Below are 21,451 nucleotides of genomic sequence, written 5' to 3'. Positions count from 1 at the left end.
TTAATTACCAAAACGTGAATGTGCGAGATTGCAGGTCTAAAGTGACAATCTCACTAGGTTTTTTCCCCCAAAGTGACAATCTCCCTACTTTTAGCGAACATGCTAGATTGTCACTTTAAACCTGTGAAATTGTCACGTTAAAACCTTTGAGATTGTTACCATTCATGTTTTGGGAATTAAAATGAACAGCGAGCCGGGATCATAATTTCGCCAAAAGTTGATCACGTTTTCATAAATTTCTCTAATATGTATATATTTTGTCTTCCCATCTTATTTTATTTTTTTGGTTATTCAAGGATCCAAATGTTCATTCTAATCTTTGTATGTCTATAAATGATCACAAGTTTTATTAGAGAAGAAAATGCTTTTCAATTAAAAACCTCAACATCTACTTCAATGTAACAAATACTCTTTACAATCATCTAACTTTATACAAAAAGGAATTTGATATTCCCACTGCACCAATTACACACCAAACTCAAACTTGGCACAATCAAGAAAAACATCAATCTAATAACAAATTGCTCCAAATAGATCCTATCTCAAACTCTTCTGTACTGAACATCATCAATATGGTTATATTGACAATGTAACAAATACTCTTCTACAATCAAATAACTTTATACAAATAAGGAATTTGATATTCACACTGCACAAATACACACCACACTCAAACTTGGTACAATCAAGAAAACATCAATCTAATAACAAATCCCTCCAAATAGATCCTATTTTAAAATTTGCTTTCTTATTTTGGTGAATGTGGTTTATGATGGGATGACTTCCCAGTGATGGCTTTCTTCACCTTTGCAATTGAGTGCTTAACCTTTGATCCCACACCTGATAATATGTTGTGGGATTTCTTATGTGCTGGTTTCACGTCAATATCTCTAGACGCTTCCACCATGACTGGAGCATCGGAGCCTGAGTCTGTCTTTTTGTGTTCATCTTCTTCTTCTTCTTCTTCACCTTCTTCATCTTTCTCTTCTTCATCTTTTTTTTCTTCTTCCACTTGAATGCTTGGTGTCTCTTTATTTTCTAATTTTTCTTTGTTGGTGTCTAGGTTTCTCTCCTCAGTAGATGCTCCAACAATCTTCGAGGTTTCTTTTGTGGACTTCTCTAGGAGATCACATAATGAAACCTTACCCGAGTCTGATGGTTTGGGTTCATTATCTACTCCTTTCACTTCTGACTGAATTCCTGAAGCTTCTCCAGATTTCTGATCTTCTACTCCAGTTGGGACCTCTGTCATAGATTGAATGCTTTCAGTCGAAAACTTTGTCTCTGTGTTCTCAGTAGAACCCATTTGGCTAGAGGTCTGCTCTTCAATGTTGCAAGGAGTTTCTTCTTGTTTTGGTATTTGGGTTTCTCCATCCTCATTTCCACATATTTTATCTTGAATATTGGCCTCATTTTGCTTCTCCTCAACTTCCTTCTGTAAGATTTCTTCTACTAAAGCCTGCAAGATAGATGAAGTGTCAATGCTTGTCTGTGAGTATTCCTCATCTTTTTTTTTTAATATATATTTTGAACTTGTATGATTTTAAAACTTACCTCATTCTTAATGTTGTCTCCTCTTTGTTCTGTTGGTAGGCTGACCTCAGTTGTTGCTTGATTGACAAACACAAACTCATGCTTCTCCTCATCCTCTCTAATTTCTCTCTCCTTCTCTTTAACTTCTGCTTGTGAAGGTTCCGTAAGAGATGAGGTTTCAAGCTTATCAGTGGGAACCTTTTCTTTGATATCCAAGTCTTCTGTAATACCAATTGTACTACTAGATTCCAATTCAGAAGATGTGTTCTTAAATTTCTCAACTTCAATGAGGCCTTCCGGAGCACTTCTATCTTTGGTTGTGCTTTCCATCTTCTCCGCATTTTTTGTGATGGTTTCAGTAATTAGTTCTTCTACCACAAGAGCTGAGACTTCCTTTGTTGCCGGTGGAGCATTAAAGTCCGTACTTGGGCCATCCTCATCCTTACTAGTTACGATTTCTCCCTTTTCACTGAAACATGTCGTTTCCAATTCCCTCTTCGCCAATACTTGATCGGAGCTTTTAATCTGTTAAACAGATAACAGTTTTTTGATGATTAGAGAAGAGGAGAAACGGATGAAAAATTAAAGAAATACTTCTATGGACAAATATGACAATAAAACAAGAAGAGGTGAGGAAATAAATAAAGCTTCATTTCTTTTACTCTATCAACCTCTTCATTTACAATTTCCTTTTCAATGGTCTCGTTTGGTTTCCCATCCAGATGTTCTTCACACTCCAATTCAGGACTCAGTTCTTTAGGCTCCAATTCTAGTGCTTCCTTGGCTTTCTCTTGTACAGTTTCTTCTCCAACAGACACTAAGTATGCCTCTTTGACAGATCCCTCTTCCAATGTGATCTGCTTTTCGATATTCTCACTTGCACCGGTGTTCTCAAGAACCTATATACCAGATAAAGCATCAATTAAACAAACAAAATAAAATGTGCAAAAAATGAAAGAGAAGGAAAGGAAATACATAAAACTTCAGATGTGATATGCCATCTGACCTCTTCAATTGAAATTTCATTCTTTTTATCCTCCTGAGCTTCATTTGTTATCTTTCTTTGAACTTCTTCGATCTCCGGTTCATGAATATGTTCTTCAGGTTCCAATTTAGTCGCTTCCTCCTCGACTTCCTCTCCTTTCATTTCATCTTCTTCATGGATCTCTTTGACTGTATTTTGGCCGACAGATATTTGGTTTGGGTCCTTGACAGCTTCCTCTTCACCTGAGATTTGTTTTTCAGTATTCTCACTTGCACTAGCTTTCTCAAGTCCCACATAGACCTGCATAACATATAAACGGTTAATTTAACACACAAAACAATTACCCAAAAACAATAGAAGGAAAGGAAATAAGCTTCCATTTTGTTACTACATATGACCTCTTCTGGTACAATTTCCTTCTCTGTGGGCTCATTTGCTTCATTTTTTTTCACACTCTGATTTTCTTCACCCTCCAATCCAGAAAAAGACTCGAGAGACCTTGATTGAATATCTATGCTTTCAGTTGAAAACTTTGTCTCTGTGCTCTCAGTAGAATCTGTTTCTCTAGAGGACTGCTCTTCAGCTGTTGCATCAGAGGTTTTCGTGAGCTTTTCAATGTTCTGAGGGGTTTCATCTTGTATTTGGGTTTCTCCATCCTCATTTCCACATGTTTTATCTTGAATATTGGCCTCATTTAGCTTCTCTTTGCTTTCCATCTCTAAGGTTTTTTCTACTGGAGCCTGCAGGATAGATGAAGTGTCAATGCTTGTCTGTGTGTAGTATTTCTTATCTTTTGGATATAATTTGAATTTCTATGATTTTATAACTTACCTCATTCTTAATGTTCTCTCCTTCGCTTTCTTCGGTAGGTGGGCTCACTTCAGCAGTTGCTTGATTGACAAGCACGAACTCATACTTCTCCTCGCCCTCTGTAATTTTTCTCTCTTTCTCTTGCACTTCTGCTTGTGAATCTTCCGTAACAGATGATGCTTCAAGGGTATCGGTGGGAACCTCTTCTTTGATATGCAAGTCTTCTGTAATACCAATTGTACTACTAGATTCCAATTCAGAAGATGTGTTCTTAAGTTTCTCAACTTCAATGAGTCCTTCCGGAGCACTCGTATCTTCGGTCACACTTTCCATCTTCTCTGCATTTTCTGTGACGGTGTCAGGAATCGGTTCTTCTACCACAATGGCTGAGACTTCCTTTGCTGCCGGTGGAGCAGTAAAGTCTGTACTTGGGCCTTCCTCATCCTTAATAGTTACAATTTCTGCCTTTTCACTGAAACACGCCGTTTCCAATTTGCTTTCCACCAACACTTGATTGGAGCTTTTAATCTGTTTTAACAGATACAGTTTTTTGATGATTAGAGAAGAGGAAAAAGGGATGAAAACTTAAAGAAATTCTTCTATCGACAAAAATAACACTAAAACAAGAGGTGAGGAAATGAATAAAGCGTCATTTTTTTTACTCTATCAACCTCTTCATTTACAATTTCCTTTTCTATGGTCTCATTTGTTTTCCCGTCTGGATGTTCTTCACACTCCAATTCAGGACTCAGTTCTTCAGTCTCCAATTCTAGTGCTTCCTTGGCTGTCCCTTGAGCTGTTTCTTCTCCAACACACACTAAGTATGTCTCCTTGTCAGATACCTCTTCCCATGTGACCTGTTTTTCAATATTCTCACTTGCACCGGTGTTCTCAAGAACCTGTATAGAAGATAAGGCATCAACTAGACAAATAAAAGCAAATGTGAAAAGACAAAAAGAGAAGGAAATACATAAAACTTCTGTTTCTATACATCATCCTGACCTCTTCATTTAAAATTTCATTCTTTGTATCCTCCTTCGCTTCATGTGTTATCTCTCTTTGAACTTCTTCAGTCTCTAGTTCATGAATCTGTTCTTCGGGTTCCAATTTAATTGCTTCCTCCTCGACTTTCTCTCCTTTCATTTCATCTTCTTCATGGCTCTCTTTAACGGTATTTTCATCCTCTTCACATGAGATTTGTTTTTCAATATTCTCACTTGCACTAGCTTTCTCAAGTCCCACGGAGACCTGCATAACATCTACCTGTTTAATTCAACACATGAAACAATTACCCAAAAACAACAGAAGGAAAGGAAAAAAAATAAAAAGCTTCTGTTTTGTTACTCCATATGACCTCTTCAGGTACAATATCATTCTCTGAGGTCTCATTTGCTTCATCTGTTTTCACACTCTGATTTTCTTCACCCTCCAACTCAGCAAAAGATTCGAGAGACCTTTCAAGTTTCTCAGAATAGGAGGCTTCTTCACACTTTCCTCCTACTTCGTGGACTAGAGGCTCTTTAATCAATGAGTCCTTAATGGGTGAATCATCAGTATTCTTTTCTGGGCTTTCTACATCAGCGGTTTCAATATGCTCACTCACGTTAACTGCTTCAGCATTCTGTTCAACATATCAGATCAGTATAAGAATTCAACCATTATGAAAAAGAAAAAAATAAGGTGGGGGAATAGTTCAAAGTTCAATTTCCTTATTTAAAGAGAGACATTTGAAATTTGATTTAATGATTGATCTAACCTCTTCTTTTTCGGTGGTATCATGTAAAGGTTCAATTTCGTCAGGAATCTTAACAGGTTCATCTTTCTCTAGATTATCCTTCTCCGTATCTTCCATTGCACAACTTGTTTCAGCATTATCTGCATCGAGCTTTCCCACTGTTACAATCTCTTGATCTCTTTTCTCATTTTCAATGATGGGAAGTTGAGAAACCAGATTAGAAGTTTCTCCAATGTTCACGCTTTCGACTTCATCACCCTTTATGCTAGTCTCAATTGTTTCAACAATTGCTGAACTATCCTCTTTAGAAACAATCCCAGAGGCCTCTACAATCTTCTCAACTTCAGGTTTGGCTTCCAGTGAGCTGGTCTCTTCCAAGATCTCCTCCTTGATGTTGCCTTCAGAAACTTCGGATACTGATTTGGAGACCTCTGCAAGTTCTTCACAGAATTCTTCCTTCTTTATTATTTCTTCTCTTGATTCTTCTGTATCAGGAGAACCATTGGGCTTCACATTCAGGTCTTCCTCCGTTAACATCTCCATTTCTTTATTCTCGTCGAAGTCTGTGGCTTCGAAAGTTTTCTCAGTGTACACAAAATCAGAGTCCTTCGCCTGTTTAAGAGATAAATTTCATGTTAAAAATCAAATAGAAGAGATTATGCCTCATTTGTAAGTTCAAGCTGACCTCTTTAACTATTTCATCACCCACCGATATGTTCTCACTTTCATCAGCTCTCTCAACTCTCCGAGGAACCTGTAACAACAAATAGAGATTCAACATAATGTACAGCATATGAAGAGGAAAATAAACATAAGTTTTATATCTGACCTCTTCATCTAAAATGCTATTGTCTGACAGTTCATCTGCACATTTTATTTTGTCACTTTGATCTTCAGCCTCCAATTTGGGTTTTGCTTCTTCAAGGTTCTTGCTTGCCTTTTCCTCTTCTTGAGAGCCTTGGCCAACCATTTGATCTTCAACAGTTAGTGTATCATGAACCTTAATGGTTTCTTCGACTTCCTCAGTTTTGATCTTTTCAGTTTTGGGACGTGTATCTTGAGCCACTGATTCAGAAGAGCTTTTGATCTCCTCACCTTGATCAACTGTTTCAAGGTTCTGCTGTACAGATACTAGTTTAGTAAAACTTCAACATGAATTAAAGGAAAATTTGAAACATTCAAGAAATCAATATAATGATGAAAAGTGTTTTTTTCAAAGGTTAATGATGAAAAGTATTTGAAAATATTGAAAGCATTGAGTCGATCATGATGAAGACAGGATCTAGTATATTCACTGATGAAACATGATCTCTAGCGAAAGTCTCTTTCGGTAGATCTTGCTGTATCATGTACAGTTAGGCTTGTCACCATTTTTTTCCTTCAATAAAGATCTTACTGTGAGATGTCTAGTATCCTTATTGGGCTTGGACTTCAAGAGTCAAGACAGTATCAAAAAGGACCTTTTCCAAAGCAGAGTGGGCTTGGGAGCAGCGCCCCTGAGGCGACTTTTTTGGGTATATATGTATTTTCAGGTAGGGTTTCTTCATGTTTTTGCTCTGTGAGATTTCTTCTGGTTGAGAGAGTTGTAGAGGACAGAGAGTGTGTAATCTTTATCGTTGATAGTGGATTTTTCTCCCTCTCTTCCGTGGACGTAGGCAATTTGCTGAACCACGTAGATCTGTATTCTTTGTGTATTCGTTATTTGTTTTCTCTTGTTATGCTTCCGCACAACTGGTCTGCTTTTAATGATTAGAAAAATAAATAAATAAATAAATAAAAATTCAGTGTGTGTCATGTTGCTCTTACCTGCGCAAGAGACCTGTTCTCATCATTAGCCTCTGGTTCAACTAGCACATCCTTAACCTCTGAGTGTTCCTTTCTACTTTCGTCGTAGCCTTGGTCAAGGTTCTTAATAGGGTCCTCTAATTGCTCTAGAATATCCTTTTCAGTGTCGGCACATGCACTGGTTGTTTCAAGTTCCTTAGATGGAACATCAATTTGCTTCTCTCCTTCTAACTTGTCATTCTCTGAGCCTGGCACTGAAGTCACTGTTTCGCTCTCATCAATGAATTCTCTCTCTAAAATTGCGTCAGAATCTTTTGATTCACAGAGATGTTCTTCAGTGTCTAGTTCAGGAATCGGACTCTCCTTCCCAATATCTTCAGACCCCATCTCAGTGGCTTCCTCAAGCTTCCCGGGCTCTTCTTTTAGCATGGCTATCTCTTCTATTTTCTCTACAACTAAAGGAGTTTCCAAGTTCTCATCTTGGATTTCATCTTTATTTGGAGTCTCATCTTTAATCTTCTCGTCTGCTTCTATTGACTCAAGCTCCTGTTTCTTGGGTTCCAATGTAGAAGATTCATGTAGCTTCTCTTCTGATTTGTCATCCAACTGAGGCTTACTATTTGTTATCGTTGTCTCAGTAATTGGTTTAATTTCCCGATCTACTGATTCTGGTACTGTAACAGAAGTTCCCATTGGAATTTCATACTCCTTTTCTTGTTCAGCTTCATCCGCATTTGGGTTTTCTGCTGCTAGAATCTCCTTGTCTGAATTATCATCCAAATTGGTGATTTCCTCAAGCTTCACATCTTCAACGTCTATACCCTTTAAGCTAGCCCCACTAGCTTCAAATGGTGCAGTTTCATCCATGTCATTAGTGTTCTCCACTGTTTCTGTTTCTTCTGTGGAATCCACTGCTTCAATTTCCCGCTCTATTGATATTAAATTAGATTCTTTAACCTGTTTTAATAGTGAAGTTTTTATTTAAGCATTTAAAATGGAGAACGTAAATGGGAAAGTAAAACAAAACTTAAGCCTAAAATTTCACATTCAAGCTGACCTCTTCTTCGTGCTTCTTTGCCTCCTTTTCATCTTCATGGGAGCTCTCTTTGGTTCTTTCTTCTTCTTCTTCGACTGATACCGTAGAGATGTCTGTCCCAATTCCATCCTCTATAATCTGATTTCCATCACCCTCTCCTGACTCGCACACCTGTATAACAGATGGAGTTTCAAATTAACATGCTAGAACTAAGTGGGGTAAAGTTTTAAATTTTGAAAGAAAAGGTCCGGCATTAAGGTTCAATTATCAATTGTCATAATCAAATGACCTCGTCGTCAAGAGAGCGCTCTTTAACTATTTCTCCTACAGATACTGTATGGAGTTCGGTAGCAGTGACTTCCTCTATGATCTGTCTTTCACCAGCGTCATCTTTACCGGTTACCTCAAGTCTCTCATGCACCTGTATTACAGATGAAGCTTGAACTTAAAGAACCAGAATGGAATAAATAAATAAATTATAAAACAAGCAGAAAAAATCGTGCTATGTTTTTGTAGGAAAGAAAAAGTTGGATACTAATCGTCAAATTTCATATTCATGCCGACCTCCTCTTCTTCTTCTCGAGAGGTGGTTTTAACTGCTGCTTCTTCAATGGATGTTGTAAAGGGATCTGTATCCTTTATGATCCGCTTTCCACTGTTCTCACCTAAACTAGCTGTATCAAGTTCTTCAAACACCTGGATAACGTAACAGGTTTTAACTTCACAGCCATAAAAAGTAGAGAATATTTTTTGGAAATCTACCAGATTTTCAGTGCAATTGTTGGATAAAGAGAGCAGGAAAGAAAATGATGGAATTTGGTTGAAAAGTTCATATTTAAGCCGACCTCTCCTTTGGGCTCTTTTGCATCCTTTGCATCATCTTGAGGACTCTCTGGTACTAATTCCTCTTGGATTGGTATTGTACAGTGTGCCTGAATAGCATTTTCATCCTCGATGATCCGTTTTTCAGTGACCTCACTTGCACTGGTTGTCTCAAGTGTTTCACAAACCTGTATAATAAATGTAGTTTTAACTTGAATTAACCTTACAAAAATGATTGAAGGGACTGTAAGGAATCTTAGGAAAATATTCCTCCCTCAAAAGTATTTCTTAAAATTTCTGTTTAAGGAAAAAAAAAAAAACGACGGTGGAAAATTTCTAGGCTTCCTTGCAGGGCCTAAGTGCCAATTAAAATCCTTACTGACCTCTTCTTCGAGCTTGTTTGCCTTCTGTTCATCTCCCTGACAGGTTGGTTTAACTGCTTCTTCTCCAGAGGATATCATATTGTGGTCCTTAGCAATGTCATTTTCGTCTATGATCTTTTCTTCATTGTTCTTGCTTGCACCGACCACCTCAAGGCCTTCAGACACCTGTATACAAGAAGTTTCAAGCAAATGACAAGAATTAAAGAGAAAATAATTCAGATATTTGAGTTTATAAATTTTGTTCAAAATTTAAGCTGGCCTCTGCTTCGTGCTTATTTTCCACCTTTTCGTCTTCGGGAGAACTTTCTCTAATTGTTTCTTCTCCAACAGGTACAGTGGAATGCTCCTTAACAGCTTCATCTTCTTGTGAGATCTGTTTATCAATGTATTCATCTACACTGACTGTCTCAAGTCCCTCACACTCCTATATAATTAGATGAATTTTCAATTTATCAAACAAGAAATGAAAAATTAAATGAGAAGGAAAAGGTTAGATGGTAAGAATCAAATTTATATGCAAGCTATGTATCATTTTTTTATATGGAATAATCTTGTTAGAGAGTAGTTTTTCTCTCTTATGGTCACTATATAGTGACTTTTTTGTGTTGGGTAGTCTTCTTGTATTCTTTCTATCTGTTTCTATTGCAATAAAATGACATTTTAATGATAAAAAAAATACAAACTTATGTTCAAGCTGACCTTTTGTTCGGGCTTCTCTGCCTCTTTCTTATCTTCTTCACAGCTATCTTTAACTGTTTCCTCTCCCCTGAATGATTCGAAGAGGTCTTTAACTGTGAATTCTTCCTCTTTTCTCTGTTTTTCTTCATCCTCACCTAGATCAGCTTTATTTGGTCCCTCACATACCTGTACAATAGGTGAAACTATAATCTCAAGTACAAGAATGGAAATTAAAGAAAGTATATGAAAAAAATTGATAAAGATTCAATTTTTTAACTCTGATCTGACCTCCTCATTTAGGATTCCTTTCATTGTACCGTCATCAGCCCCATTTGTTTCATAAATCTGTTCTTCACTTATCAGTTCAGGTTCTGGTTCCGGAATAGTCTTTTTCTCAATATCAACTTCTCGACAGCTCTGGCCAACTGTTTCATCTCCAGGAATCACAAAATCACGGTCCTTAATGGCAACAACTTCTTCTATGATACCCTCTTCAATATCCTCACTCACCTGTATAACAGATTAAGTTTCAAATTAACATGCGAGCAGGAAAGAAAATGATGGAATTAAGTTTAAAATTTCTTATTCAAGCCGACCTCTCCTTCGGGCTTCTTAGTGTCCTTTGCATCTTCTTGAGGGCTCTCTGAAACTAATTCTGCTTGGACAGATTCTGTACAGTGGGCCTGAACAGCATTATCATCCTCAATGATATGTCTTTCAGTGTCCTGACTTGCATCAATTGTCTCAACTTCTTCACAAACCTGTATAACGGATGAAGCTTTAACTTGAATTAAGAAAATGATTGAAGTAGAGAAATTAAATTTTAGCGTTTAAGGGCCTGTCTCGAAGCTTAGAAAATTTTGCTCCCTCAAAAGAATTTCCTTAAAATGAAAATTCCAGAATGGTAGAAGTTTCTTTTTAAGAAAAAAAAAATGGTTTACTTGCAGGGCCTAAGTTCAAATTAATATTCTCACTGACCTCTTCTTTGGGCTCGTTCACCTTCGGTTCATCTCCCTGACAGCTTGGTTTAATTGCTTTTACTTCAGAGGATATTGTATTGTGGTCCTTAGCAATGTCATTTTCATCTATGACTTTTTCTTCAGTGTTCTTGCTTGCACTGGTCACGTCAACACCTTCAGACACCTGTATGCAAGATGAAGTTTCAAACTTATGACAAGAATTAAAGAGAAAAGAAACAAGGAAAGAAATGCGATTTTTGAGTTTATAGATGTAAGACTAGGAAAGAAAAGGTCTGAACAAATTTGTATTTAAGCTGACCTCTTCTTCGTGCTCATCTTCCACCTTTTCATCTTCATGAGAACTTTCTCTAATTGTTTCTTCTCGGATAGGTACAATGGAGTGCTCCTTAACAGCTTCATCTTCTTGTGTGATCTGTTTTTCGATACATTCATCTACACCGAGTGTCTCAAGTGCCTCACACTCCTATATAATAAGATGAAGTTTTAACTTATCAAACAAGAATAAATGAAAAATTAAATGAGAAGGAAAAGGAAAGAAAAGGTTATATAGTAATCATCAAATTTCTATTCAAGTTATATAGGATCTTTTTGTATGGAATAATCTAGTTTTTCTCACTTATGGTTGCTATATAGCACCTTGTTTGTGCTGGGTAGTCTTCTTGTATTTTTCTATCTGTTTATGTTTCAATAAAATGACATTGTACCGATAAAATAAGACAAACTTATGTTCAAGCTGACCTTTTGTTTGGGCTTCTCTTCCTCTATCTTGTCTTCTTCACAGCTAACTATAACTGTTTCCTCCTCATTGAATGATTTAGAGAGGTCCTTAACTGTGAAATCTTCCTCTTTTCTCTGTTTTTCTTCATCCTCGCCTAGCTCATTGGGTCCCTCACATACCTGTACAATAGGTGAAGCTATAATCTGAACTAAAAGAATGGAAACTCAAAAAAAAAAAAAAAAGATAGGATATATTTGATAAAGATTCAATTTCTTTTACTCTGATCTGACCTTTTCATTTGGGATTCGTCCCATTGTACTGTCATCAGCCTCTTTCATCTCATAAATCTGATCTTCACCTATCAGTTCAAGGTCTGGTTCCTGAATGGTCTTTTGCTCAATTTCAACTTCTCTACAGCTCTGGACAGTTATTTCATCTCCAGGAGTTACAGCATTGTGGTCCTTAATGGTAACATCTTCCTCTACAATACCCTCTTCAATAGTGGAAGTTAGATCCTTGTTTTCTGTCTCCTTTTCTCTTTTCTCGTCGGAATGAATGTCTAATTTCTTTGTTGAAACCAATTCACGAGTTTCTTCGATTTTCATGCACTCCATTGCATTTCCATCTGTAGGTTTCTCTTGCTCTAAAATTGCAGTTTCTGTGCTTTTGCTCACTTCAAATGTTTCTACATTATGCTCTTTCTCATCTGGATGAGCTCCGTGTTCTTCATGAATGTCTCCTTGTGCTTTAACACCGGAGACTTCCTCATACTTTTCGCTTACTTCTTGCACAATTTTTTCAACTAATGGATGGGTAATGGAGACTTCCTCTTGCTCTAAAATTGCAGTTTCTGTGCTTTTGCTCACTTCAAATGTTTCTACAATATGCTCTTTCTCTTCTGGATGAGCTCCGTGTTCTTCATGAATGTCTTCTCGTGCTTTAACACCGGAGACTTCCTCATGCTTTTCGCTTACTTCTTGCACAATTTTTTCAACTAATGGATGGTTAGTGGATAAATCATCAGCATCCTTGTTTGGACTCTCTTCCGCCAAACCTTCAATCTTCTCACCCAAATCAATTGGTTTGAGATTCTGCTCCATAGATGCTTGATCAGTAAAAGCTACAACCTATATTAAAGAGGGAATGAAATTGAGAAAATAAAAATATCTGAACTACTCAAAATGTGAATATTAAAAGATTTTAGATTGTATTTTTTCTTACCTCATCTCTTTGAGTTTCATTCTCTCTAGTGTCGTCAATATGTTCCATTTCTCTTCCCTTTATTTCTTCCTTGAAACTTTTCTCGAGGTTCTTCAGTGGCCCCTGCTCTCCTTCACACATACTTTTTTCAACATTTTCACTTGAGGCAGCAGTTTCATGTCCCTCGAACACCGTGTCTTTAGGTCTGACAATTTTCTCTTCTGATTCACCTTCCTGTGAGCAATGCACTAAGACTTCCTCATCTCTAGCCTCAATTACTTCGATATTCTGTAGATTTTCTCCTTTCTGGACTTCTTCGGTCGGATTCTCTTTCCCAATATCTTCAGACCCCATCTCAAAGTCTTCTTCAAGCTTCGCGGGCTCTTCTTCTGTCTCTAAAACTAAAGGAGTTTCCGGGTTATCATTATTTGTTTCTTCTTCCATTGGAGTGTCATCTTTTTCCTTCTCATTCACTTCAACTGACTTGAGCTCCTCTTCTTTGGACACCAATTTAGAGGATTCCTGTGGTTTCTCTTCTAATTCCTCATCCAAGGGAGTCTCACTAGCAGTTATCCCTGACTCGGTAGTTGTTACAATTTCCCGATCTTCGGATTCAAGTACAGTAACCGGCACTCCCATTGGTGTATCGTACTTTAGTTCTGCAGCTTCATTTGCATTCTCATCTAACTTGGAGGTTTCCTCAAGCTTCACACCTTCAGCATCAAGACCTTGTATGCTAGTCTCACTTGATTCAATTACTGCTGGAATTGTATCTTCAGAAGCAAAATGTGAAGCATCAACATGTAAGCTAGCTTTCTGTGTTGTTTCTTCTTCAGATGATTCTGTAACACAAGAAGCATTAGGTTTATTATGTTGATCTTCCTCATCCTCCAAGGTCACTGCTTGTGTATCTTCTGTGGAGTCAGTTTCTTCTAAGTTCATTTCCATGGATGTTAAATTAGACTCCTCAACCTGTTTCAACAAATAAAATTTCAAATTAACTATTGAAAACTCAGAATCTAAATGGGGAAGTAAAGCTCAGAGGTTAAGCTTCAAGTTTCTTATTCAAGTTAACCTGTCCTCCATGCTCCTTTGCTTCCTTTTTGTCTTCAAGAGAGCTCTCTTTAGTTGTTTCTTCTCTAACTGATATCGTAGAAAGCTCTGAAACAACTCCATCTTTCTCTATATTCTCCTTTTCAGTGTTCTCGTCCGCATCGGTTGTCTCAAGTGCTTCACACACCTGTATAACCGATGGAGCTTCAGGTTAAACAACAAGAATTGAAAGAAGAGGAAAAGAAAAAGGATAGTATTTCACATTTTAATAAACAAATTCAAGTGGAGAGTAAAGTTCAGGCATTAATCCTATTTTTCATATTGAAGTTGACCTCATCTTCCTGAGAGTTCTTTTCGGCTACTTTTTCTTCTTCAGATATTGTAGAGAAATCTGTAATAGTTACGTCCTCTGCAAGACTTCTCTGTATCAATTCAGGTGCTGGTTCCACTATAGTTTTTTTCTCAATTTCATCTTCTTGACTGCTTTGGTCAGCTGTTTCATCTCTGGGAGTTACAGCGTTCTGGTCCTTAACGGCAACATCTCTCTCTACGATGCCTTCTTCAATATCCTCACCTGCACCATATGTTTCAAGTGTATCAGACAACTGAGCTTGAGGCATTTTCTTCCCTTTCTTTTAAGAGTTCTATAAAAAGGGAAAAAAATGTTGGAGTGAGCATAGAAATACTAACATTCTAATTCATTTTTATCCAAGTTTGTATTGGAAGTTTCCTCCTTGTTTTCTGTCTCCTTTTCTCCGTTCTCCTTGGCATCAATGTCTAATTTCTCTGTGGAGTCTGATTCACAAGTTTCTTCGACTTTCATGCACTCTGTTGCACTTGTTTGTATTAATTCCGGTGTTTCTGTCCCATATGTAGTCTTCTCATGCTCTAAAATTGCAGTTTCTGTGCTTTTGCTCCCTTCAAAGGTTTCTACAATATGCTCTTCTTTTTCTAGACAAGCTCCATTTTCGTCATGAATGTCGTCTTCTGGTTTAACATCAGAGACTTCCTCATTCTTCTGCTCCATAGACACTAGATCGGTAAAAGCTACAACCTATATTAAACAGGAAATTATTGATCCAAAAAAAAATAAAAAATTAGAGGGAATGAAATCGAGAAAATACAAATATCTTACTACTTAATTTAGTGTTGGAAGGAAAAAGAAAAGAAAAATGTGAATGTTAAAAGATTCAAGATTGTATTTGTTCTTACCTCATCTCTTTGAGTTTCATTCGCTCTGGTGTCATCAATATGTTCTGTTTTGCTTCCCCTTATTTCTTCCTTGAAGCTTTCCTCAAGGTTCTTCAGTGACCCCTCCTCTTCTTCACATGTAATTTTTTCAGCACCTTCACTTGAAGCAGCAGTTTCATGTACTTCAGACACCATGTCTTTGAGTCTTATATTTTTCTCTTCTGATTCAACTTCTTGTGGGCTATGCTCTAGAAATTCCTCATCTCTAGCCTCAACTACTTCAGTATTCTGTAGATTTTCTTCGGTCAGATCCTCTTTCCCAATAGCTTCAGACCCCTTCTCATAGGCTTCCTCAAGTTTTGAGGGCTCTTCGTCTTGCATGGAAATCTTTTCTTTTGTCTTTACTACTAAAGGAGCTACCGGGTTCTCATCATTGGCTTCTTCTTCCATTGGAGTTTCGTCTTTTGTCTCCTCATTCACGTCAACTGACTTGAGCTCCTCTTCTTTGGGCACCAGAGTCGAGGATTCCTGTAATTTCTCTTCTGATGTCTCATCCAAGGGAATCTTACTAGCTGTTATCGCTGACTCGGTAGTTGTTTCAATTTCCCGTTCTTCAGATTCAAGTACTGTTATATCGTACTTCAGTTCTGCAGCTTCATCTGGATCTGATTTTTCTGTTGTGAGAATCTCCACATTTGCACTCTCATCTAAATTGGAGGGTTCCTCAAGCTTCACATCTTCACCATTGTGACCTAGTAAGCTAGTCTCACTTACATCAACTTCTGTGGGAATTGTCTCCTCAGAAGCAATATCTGAAACATCGACCAGCTTCTCACCTTCTGGTCTTGCTTCATGTAAGTTTGTCGTTTCTGTTACCGTTGCAACAGATGCAGTGTCAAGCTTGTCGTGGGTGCTTTCTGCTTTCTCATGTACACTTAATGTCTCACCTGCATCAGCTATCTCTGGTCCCCCACTTACCTGTGCAACAGATGAATCTGCAACTTAAAGTACAAGAATGAAAGAAAGAAGGAAAAGAAAAAAGAAAAGAAAAATAATAAAGCTTCAAGTCTTTTGTTCTGATCAGACCTCTTCCGTTAGGACTTCTCTTTTGCTCTCGTCAGCATCATTTGTTTGGTAAATCTGATTGTCGTCCTTAACTTTCTCCACGATTGTGTCATCACCTGCACCATATGTCTCAAGTCCATCAGACTACTTGTAAGCCATTTCCTTCTATTTTGTTTCCTCATTTGTTTTACTTTTCTATGGTAAGAAACTTTTGGGGGCTTTTATATTCTATGGGAAAATATTTAATATGTGCTACATAGCTTCCATTTATAAGTGAATATCAGTTAATGGGCATAGATATAGAGCTTTGGGACATAGACATAGTTTTGGTTTATAGTTCTACTGACATTAATTGTATAAAGGAAAAAAGAAGGTAAAAGAGACTTTTGAGATACTAACATTCAATTTCATTTCTATGCAAGTATGTATCAGAGGTTTCCTCCTTGTTGGTTGTATCCTCTTCTGTTTTCTCCGTGGCATTGATGTTCTGTAATTTCTCTTCAATGTCCAATTCACCAGTTTTATCGAGTTTCACATACTCCATTTCCCTTGTTTGTATCATTTCCGATTTTGCTGCCTCATCTGTAGTTTTCTCCTGCTCTAAAATCGCAGGGTCTGTGCCTTTGGCCACTTCAAATGTTTCTACATTATGCTCTTCATCTTTTGGAGGAGCTCCATTTCCTTCATGAATTTCTTCTTCAACCAATGGATGGGTAATGGATAAATCATCGGCTTGCTTGTTTGGAATCTCTACATCTTTACTTTCTGTCTCCCCCAATTCAACTGGTTTAGGATTCTGCCACATAGATGATTGATTAGTAAAAGTTTCAACCTTGCATTAAAAAGTAGACTAAATTGAGAAAGCAAACACGTCATTTATTTTGGTTATGGAAATGAAAAAGAAAAATGAGAACATTGAAAGCCTCAAGAAAGTATTTTGTTCTGACCTTATCTTTTTCAACTCCACCCCCTAAGGTTTCGTCGTTGTTGTCTGTTTCTCCCTCAAAGCTTTTCTCAGGTTCTTCACAGGCTCCTCTGGCACTACGTCCATGGGTCTTTCCTGCTTCTTCACTTCTGTTTCATCTTTCTGTGAGCTCTGTTCAGGAACTTTCACATCATCATCTTCCTTTGTATTCTCATCTTTCTGTTCCATTATTGTTGCAACAGATGGTGTATCAATCTTGCAATTAGTACTCTCCTCATTCTCTAAGATCACCGCTTCACCATTTTCATTTGTTGCACTCATTCTAGCCATTGAGATACTAAGGCTATCTTGTGAGTTTTCATCTCCATGATTTTTCTCATTGTCTCTCTCTTCATTTCCTCTGATTGTTTTGGCATATTTCTCCATACCTCCTAAGTCAGATGACTCCTCTTCGTCTTTGCATTCCAATTCTTCTTCCTGAGAGCTAATCTCTTTGACCTCCTTGATGGGTATCTCGTCGGTATCCAAGTTTTTGTCTTTGCTTTCCTCTTTTTTGCAGCTTTGCTTGATCAAATCTTGCGTAGGCGACAATGTTTCATGAATGTGACCAAGGGTTGCCTCGGTTCTTTCAACAATCTCTTCTCCAAAACTCTTGCCTTCTATCTCATCCTCATGTGAGGTAGTCACTGCTTTGTCCTCTTTGATACTCTTACTTTCACATATTTCTTCCAATGAGTGCTCTTCAGACTTTTCAACAATGTGGTGGTGCAAAATTCCACCTTCCTGTTGGTATTCTTGGATGGAAGCCTGTTTATTGTCAGAGATATTTTCATTTATTTGTGTCTTCTCCTCCATGAGGTCACCTTCCCCAGTGGTTTTCCCTTCTTGTAGGTTCGGGTCAACTGGGGAAGACATCATGGGTAAAGAAGAAATCTCCTTTACCATGCATTCTTCGATATTCTTCTCTTCTGACGATAATTTGGAGGATTTTACAAGCTCCTCATCTTCTGCTCTTGCATTCTCGAAGCTCATGTCTGTTGAGACTTGTTTACCAAAAGCATCAACCGTGGAACCTTTTACAATATCATCTACCACCACTTCCATGGACTTATTTATTTCATTTTTCAGCAATTGAGTTGCATTCTCTGTTTCCATTTGGGTTTGAATCACTTTTTCTTTGTCCTCACAATCTTCAGAAGATTGAGAGGTTTCTTCCAAAGCAATCTTGGCAAGTGAAGGTGATTCCAAAAAACTTCCACCATCAGAGATACCAACTTTGCCTTCAATAACTGGGTTCATAATGACATTTTTAATCTCTTGAGCTACTACCGAGTTATCGACAGCTGTGTCAAACTGGCTGCATCGTAACTCATGGGCCTCTTCTATTTTCTGCACAAAAGAAAGAAGATTTATAGACAGACCAAAGAAACCGGAGGCATGTACTTCATTACTTCTACTCCTTTAAGAACCAAACATGACTTCATTTGTGAATTAGATACATAACATATTGTTCTTATTACTGTCACTTTAAGTCGCTTCATGAGCATGAATAAAGTAACTTCATTGGATTTTTCTATTGCTATATTTTCTTCTACATTTATTTTTGAAACTTGTTAATTTTTTTTGTTTTTTCTGTATTTAGAACGACAAGTGAATTTGGTTTTCTCCACTTACAACCATGAATCGCCAACTTTCCAAGTCAACTTATTTTATCAGCCCGCATAGTCTGGACTCACATGCTTGCTGAGTTGATCAATGACTCAGGTTCCAAGGACTTGGCTACTATTGGTGGGGTTAAAAGGAATCTTGAGAGCACTAAAACACGCTGGAAACAATGGTACGTGGGATTTTAAGTTTACAATTTTATTTCAAGTTTTTTGCATTTTCTTTTTGACATAGGAAAAAAAGGTAAAATTAAATTTTCTCCCAAATGCACACCTCACACAACACACGATCTCATTAGTTTCTTAGGGAATATTCCCAACTTTTATTGGTCAACATTCATTGTACACATACAAGCAATGTTTCCAAAGGCTCGGGGGATTACACCTTGAGGCTTGGTTAATGCCACACACAGCCTACTTCATGAATATTTGTCCCACCCCTTGATGAACCCATGTGCCAAAGTTCGGTAATTCCTTACTATTGGATTTGAGTTTTCTTTCATTCTGGGTTTTGTGAACATGTCCAACAGAGTGTATTGGGGCAAAGCACAAGGTACTAGCCAATGGTGAAAAAAATTCTCACATTCAGTTGCTAGGACTCATCAATTCAGCTGATCTTTTCGTGTGGGTTCACCAATGAATGGGCAATACCTTCACAGGGTCGTAGTCCCAAACATGTGCCACTTGGTGCCATACCATGTCGGACATACTCAAATCAACCATTAGAATTATCAACCTATGAAATATCAATTAAGTAACACATTCAAGGGGACAGACTACAATTTGGTGGAACCCAACATGGGGATCCTTGATGGAAAAAGTTATGTTTCATTTTTTTGGACAGAAAGAAGTCTAGAGAACATATGGTTATTTTCCTAGGTTGAATCCATCATATGTTAGGTCCATCATGCATGTATCGTATGGTGTTGCTTGACCATTCTAGTAGTCCACTTTGTCGGTACCTTTGAGTGCTTAGATTATAAAATATTTTGCATGAGCATGTTATCTGATTTTAATCTAATTAAACCATTACAGAACAAATTATAGAACTTCACATCATCTCAATGGTAAAGGAAACAATAAGCTTACTATTAATATTTTCTCTAAAGCTAAACTTAAGAAACTATATTTTTAATAATCGTAACTACCAGAAAAAGAACTGCAACATACATGATCCGATAGAAACAAATGAACTAAGATCTGTCTTTCAAAATAAGATTCAAAAAGTGAAGAAATTCAAAATTATTAAGTCAGCAAATAAAGCTGGAAAAAGAAAAAAAAAAAAAGCAACTTTTCTCTTTCTTTCTCTCCTTTTTTTCTTTTTGTTGCAAATAGAAAAAGTTCAAGCAAGAAATACTAAAAGATATAAATGAAGATTCTGGTTTTGTAACTATGATTAGAGAATATTATATTTATTCAGATAATTGCTCAAGATTTCTGAAAATAAGTTAGTAACACAAAACTATTAAAACACAACAGAGTTACTCAAATCTCTTCTTGTTGTTGACAATTCAGAATTTGATCAAACCTGGAAATGGAATCTGATCTTCAAATTTCAATAGCGAAGCAAGTGTTATTCTATCCTCACATCACTTGATCAAACAAACCCATTAAGATTCTCACTTATATTATTACTATAAGGTTTCTCATGATCACAGTTGTTGATCTAACAAAACAGAATTAATCAAATCTCTCTATGTTGATAATTCAGAATTTGATCAAACCAGAAACTGAAATCTGATCTTCACATCTCTTTAAATCAAAATCAAACAAACCCATTAATATTATCATCTATATCTCATGATCCAAGTAACCAAAAAAAAAAAAAATCTTCATGTTTGTATTTGTAGAACCTCTTTTCCATGTGATCATAGTAACCAAATCACAAATAACATAAACCATGGAATCCAAAGAAGAGAGGTGATCTTACTTACCACTATAGAGATGGGTTCTGGTGTTTCAGCCTCAGTTGCCATTGCTCATCCAGGTGAGCAGGATTGGTTTCAAGATCAAGATGAAGTTTTTTTTTTTTTTTTTTTTTTTAGAAGACTTCCTCTTTATAATGAACTCTCAAAATAATTTTAATCTCTATTCCATTTCCTTTTTGTTTCTGTTTAAGATGAAAATCTTTTAGCCATAATTGGAGAGATTTAAGTGTTAATTGGTGTCCGTAATATTGTTAAAGTAAGCATGAAGTGACAATATGCCACTTGTTTTGCTGTTTTTCTTGGGTATTGGCCAGATATTATTGGTCCCATTGGTTGCTCTGTCAGATCTTCTTATATATTTGTCTAAAGTTTTAGTTGAAATTATAGATTTATTTTCAAATGTAGAAACAATTTTTCTTAGAGGTTAAAATCACTCCTACAGCCTTTCCTTTTTGACATAATGCAATGTAAGACGTATTGTGGGGGCAAGGAGTCCATTTCAAAAAAGAGTAGTAGAGTTCTATGTTAAATGACCATATTACCCTTGAATATTTGAATGATGCCCAACATAAAATTGGCATATTTCTCTCATACAACCCAACAGAAGAGAGCTTACTTTTACCCATAGTGATAGATGTAGTGAAGCACCAATGGATTATTGAACCAACCATGGGACGAAAAAAAAAAAAAACAATGATATTTTTAGTATTATTTTAATTTTTGTGTGAGGGGTATTTATGTCATTTTACTACGATATTTAAACTACAATGGCCCTAAGCACCCATTTTTTGTTGGTGGAAAATCAGAATTAGACATCAAATCAAGATTAATATTTTGACATTAAGGTGGTGTTGTTACATCTAAGTTTTTTTTTTTTTTTTTTGATAAGTTGTTACATCTAAGTTTTTTTGATAAGTTTGGTTAGCTTAAAATAAATCCAAAGTTCGAATTCTCCCATGA

At 36.8% G+C, this 21,451-nt stretch overlaps 2 protein-coding genes across 2 annotated transcripts; both read right to left on the bottom strand.

Annotated features, from left to right (window-relative positions):
• Positions 1-484: 484 nt before the first annotated feature.
• Positions 485-16,779, bottom strand: LOC147401016 (A-kinase anchor-like protein). The gene is made up of 33 exons (XM_086441643.1): positions 16,374-16,779; positions 15,996-16,090; positions 14,931-15,887; positions 14,409-14,772; positions 14,051-14,292; positions 13,741-13,905; positions 12,687-13,637; positions 11,756-12,592; positions 11,486-11,644; positions 11,046-11,210; positions 10,746-10,910; positions 10,364-10,528; positions 10,056-10,277; positions 9,789-9,953; positions 9,349-9,513; positions 9,090-9,254; positions 8,730-8,894; positions 8,449-8,580; positions 8,174-8,305; positions 7,906-8,055; positions 6,870-7,805; positions 5,893-6,183; positions 5,749-5,817; positions 5,085-5,675; positions 4,683-4,949; positions 4,331-4,576; positions 4,000-4,227; positions 3,350-3,856; positions 2,917-3,258; positions 2,540-2,818; positions 2,205-2,432; positions 1,555-2,058; positions 485-1,459 (listed from the first exon to the last, which is right to left on the bottom strand). The coding sequence occupies exons 1-33, from the start codon at positions 16,777-16,779 to the stop codon at positions 749-751; spliced, it is 11,166 nt and encodes a 3,721-aa protein (XP_086297769.1). The 3' UTR covers positions 485-748.
• Positions 16,631-20,640, bottom strand: LOC147401015 (uncharacterized). Its single transcript, XM_086442114.1, has 3 exons — positions 20,498-20,640; positions 16,922-18,288; positions 16,631-16,770 (listed from the first exon to the last, which is right to left on the bottom strand). Exons 1-2 carry the CDS (start codon positions 20,537-20,539, stop codon positions 16,945-16,947), a joined length of 1,386 nt encoding a protein of 461 aa, XP_086298240.1. The 5' UTR covers positions 20,540-20,640; the 3' UTR covers positions 16,631-16,770; positions 16,922-16,944.
• Between the last annotated feature and the right edge of the window lie 811 nt (positions 20,641-21,451).

This window comes from Akebia trifoliata, chromosome 5, assembly GCF_017979445.1.
Source record: "Akebia trifoliata isolate Shusen 1 chromosome 5, ASM1797944v1, whole genome shotgun sequence".
Taxonomy (NCBI): Eukaryota; Viridiplantae; Streptophyta; class Magnoliopsida; order Ranunculales; family Lardizabalaceae; genus Akebia; species Akebia trifoliata.
The sequence above is the reverse complement of the archived record's forward strand: the minus strand, read 5'-3'. Positions and strand labels throughout refer to the sequence as shown.

What these genes read in the sequence shown, in the direction of transcription:
- LOC147401016 (XM_086441643.1), bottom strand. Translation starts at nt 16,779, where the DNA reads ATGTGGCAGAATCCTAAACCAGTTGAATTGGGGGAGACAGAAAGTAAA. An exon ending in AGAACTCTCAGGAAGATGAG is followed by an intron (nt 13,906 to 14,050) that starts GTCAACTTCAAT and finishes TCGGTTATACAG; the next exon opens with GTGTGTGAAGCACTTGAGAC. An exon ending in ATGAAATTTCAATTGAAGAG is followed by an intron (nt 2,433 to 2,539) that starts GTCAGATGGCAT and finishes TCTGGTATATAG; the next exon opens with GTTCTTGAGAACACCGGTGC.
- LOC147401015 (XM_086442114.1), bottom strand. Translation starts at nt 20,539, where the DNA reads ATGGCAACTGAGGCTGAAACACCAGAACCCATCTCTATAGTG. An exon ending in CAGAACCCATCTCTATAGTG is followed by an intron (nt 18,289 to 20,497) that starts GTAAGTAAGATC and finishes TCTTTTGTGCAG; the next exon opens with AAAATAGAAGAGGCCCATGA.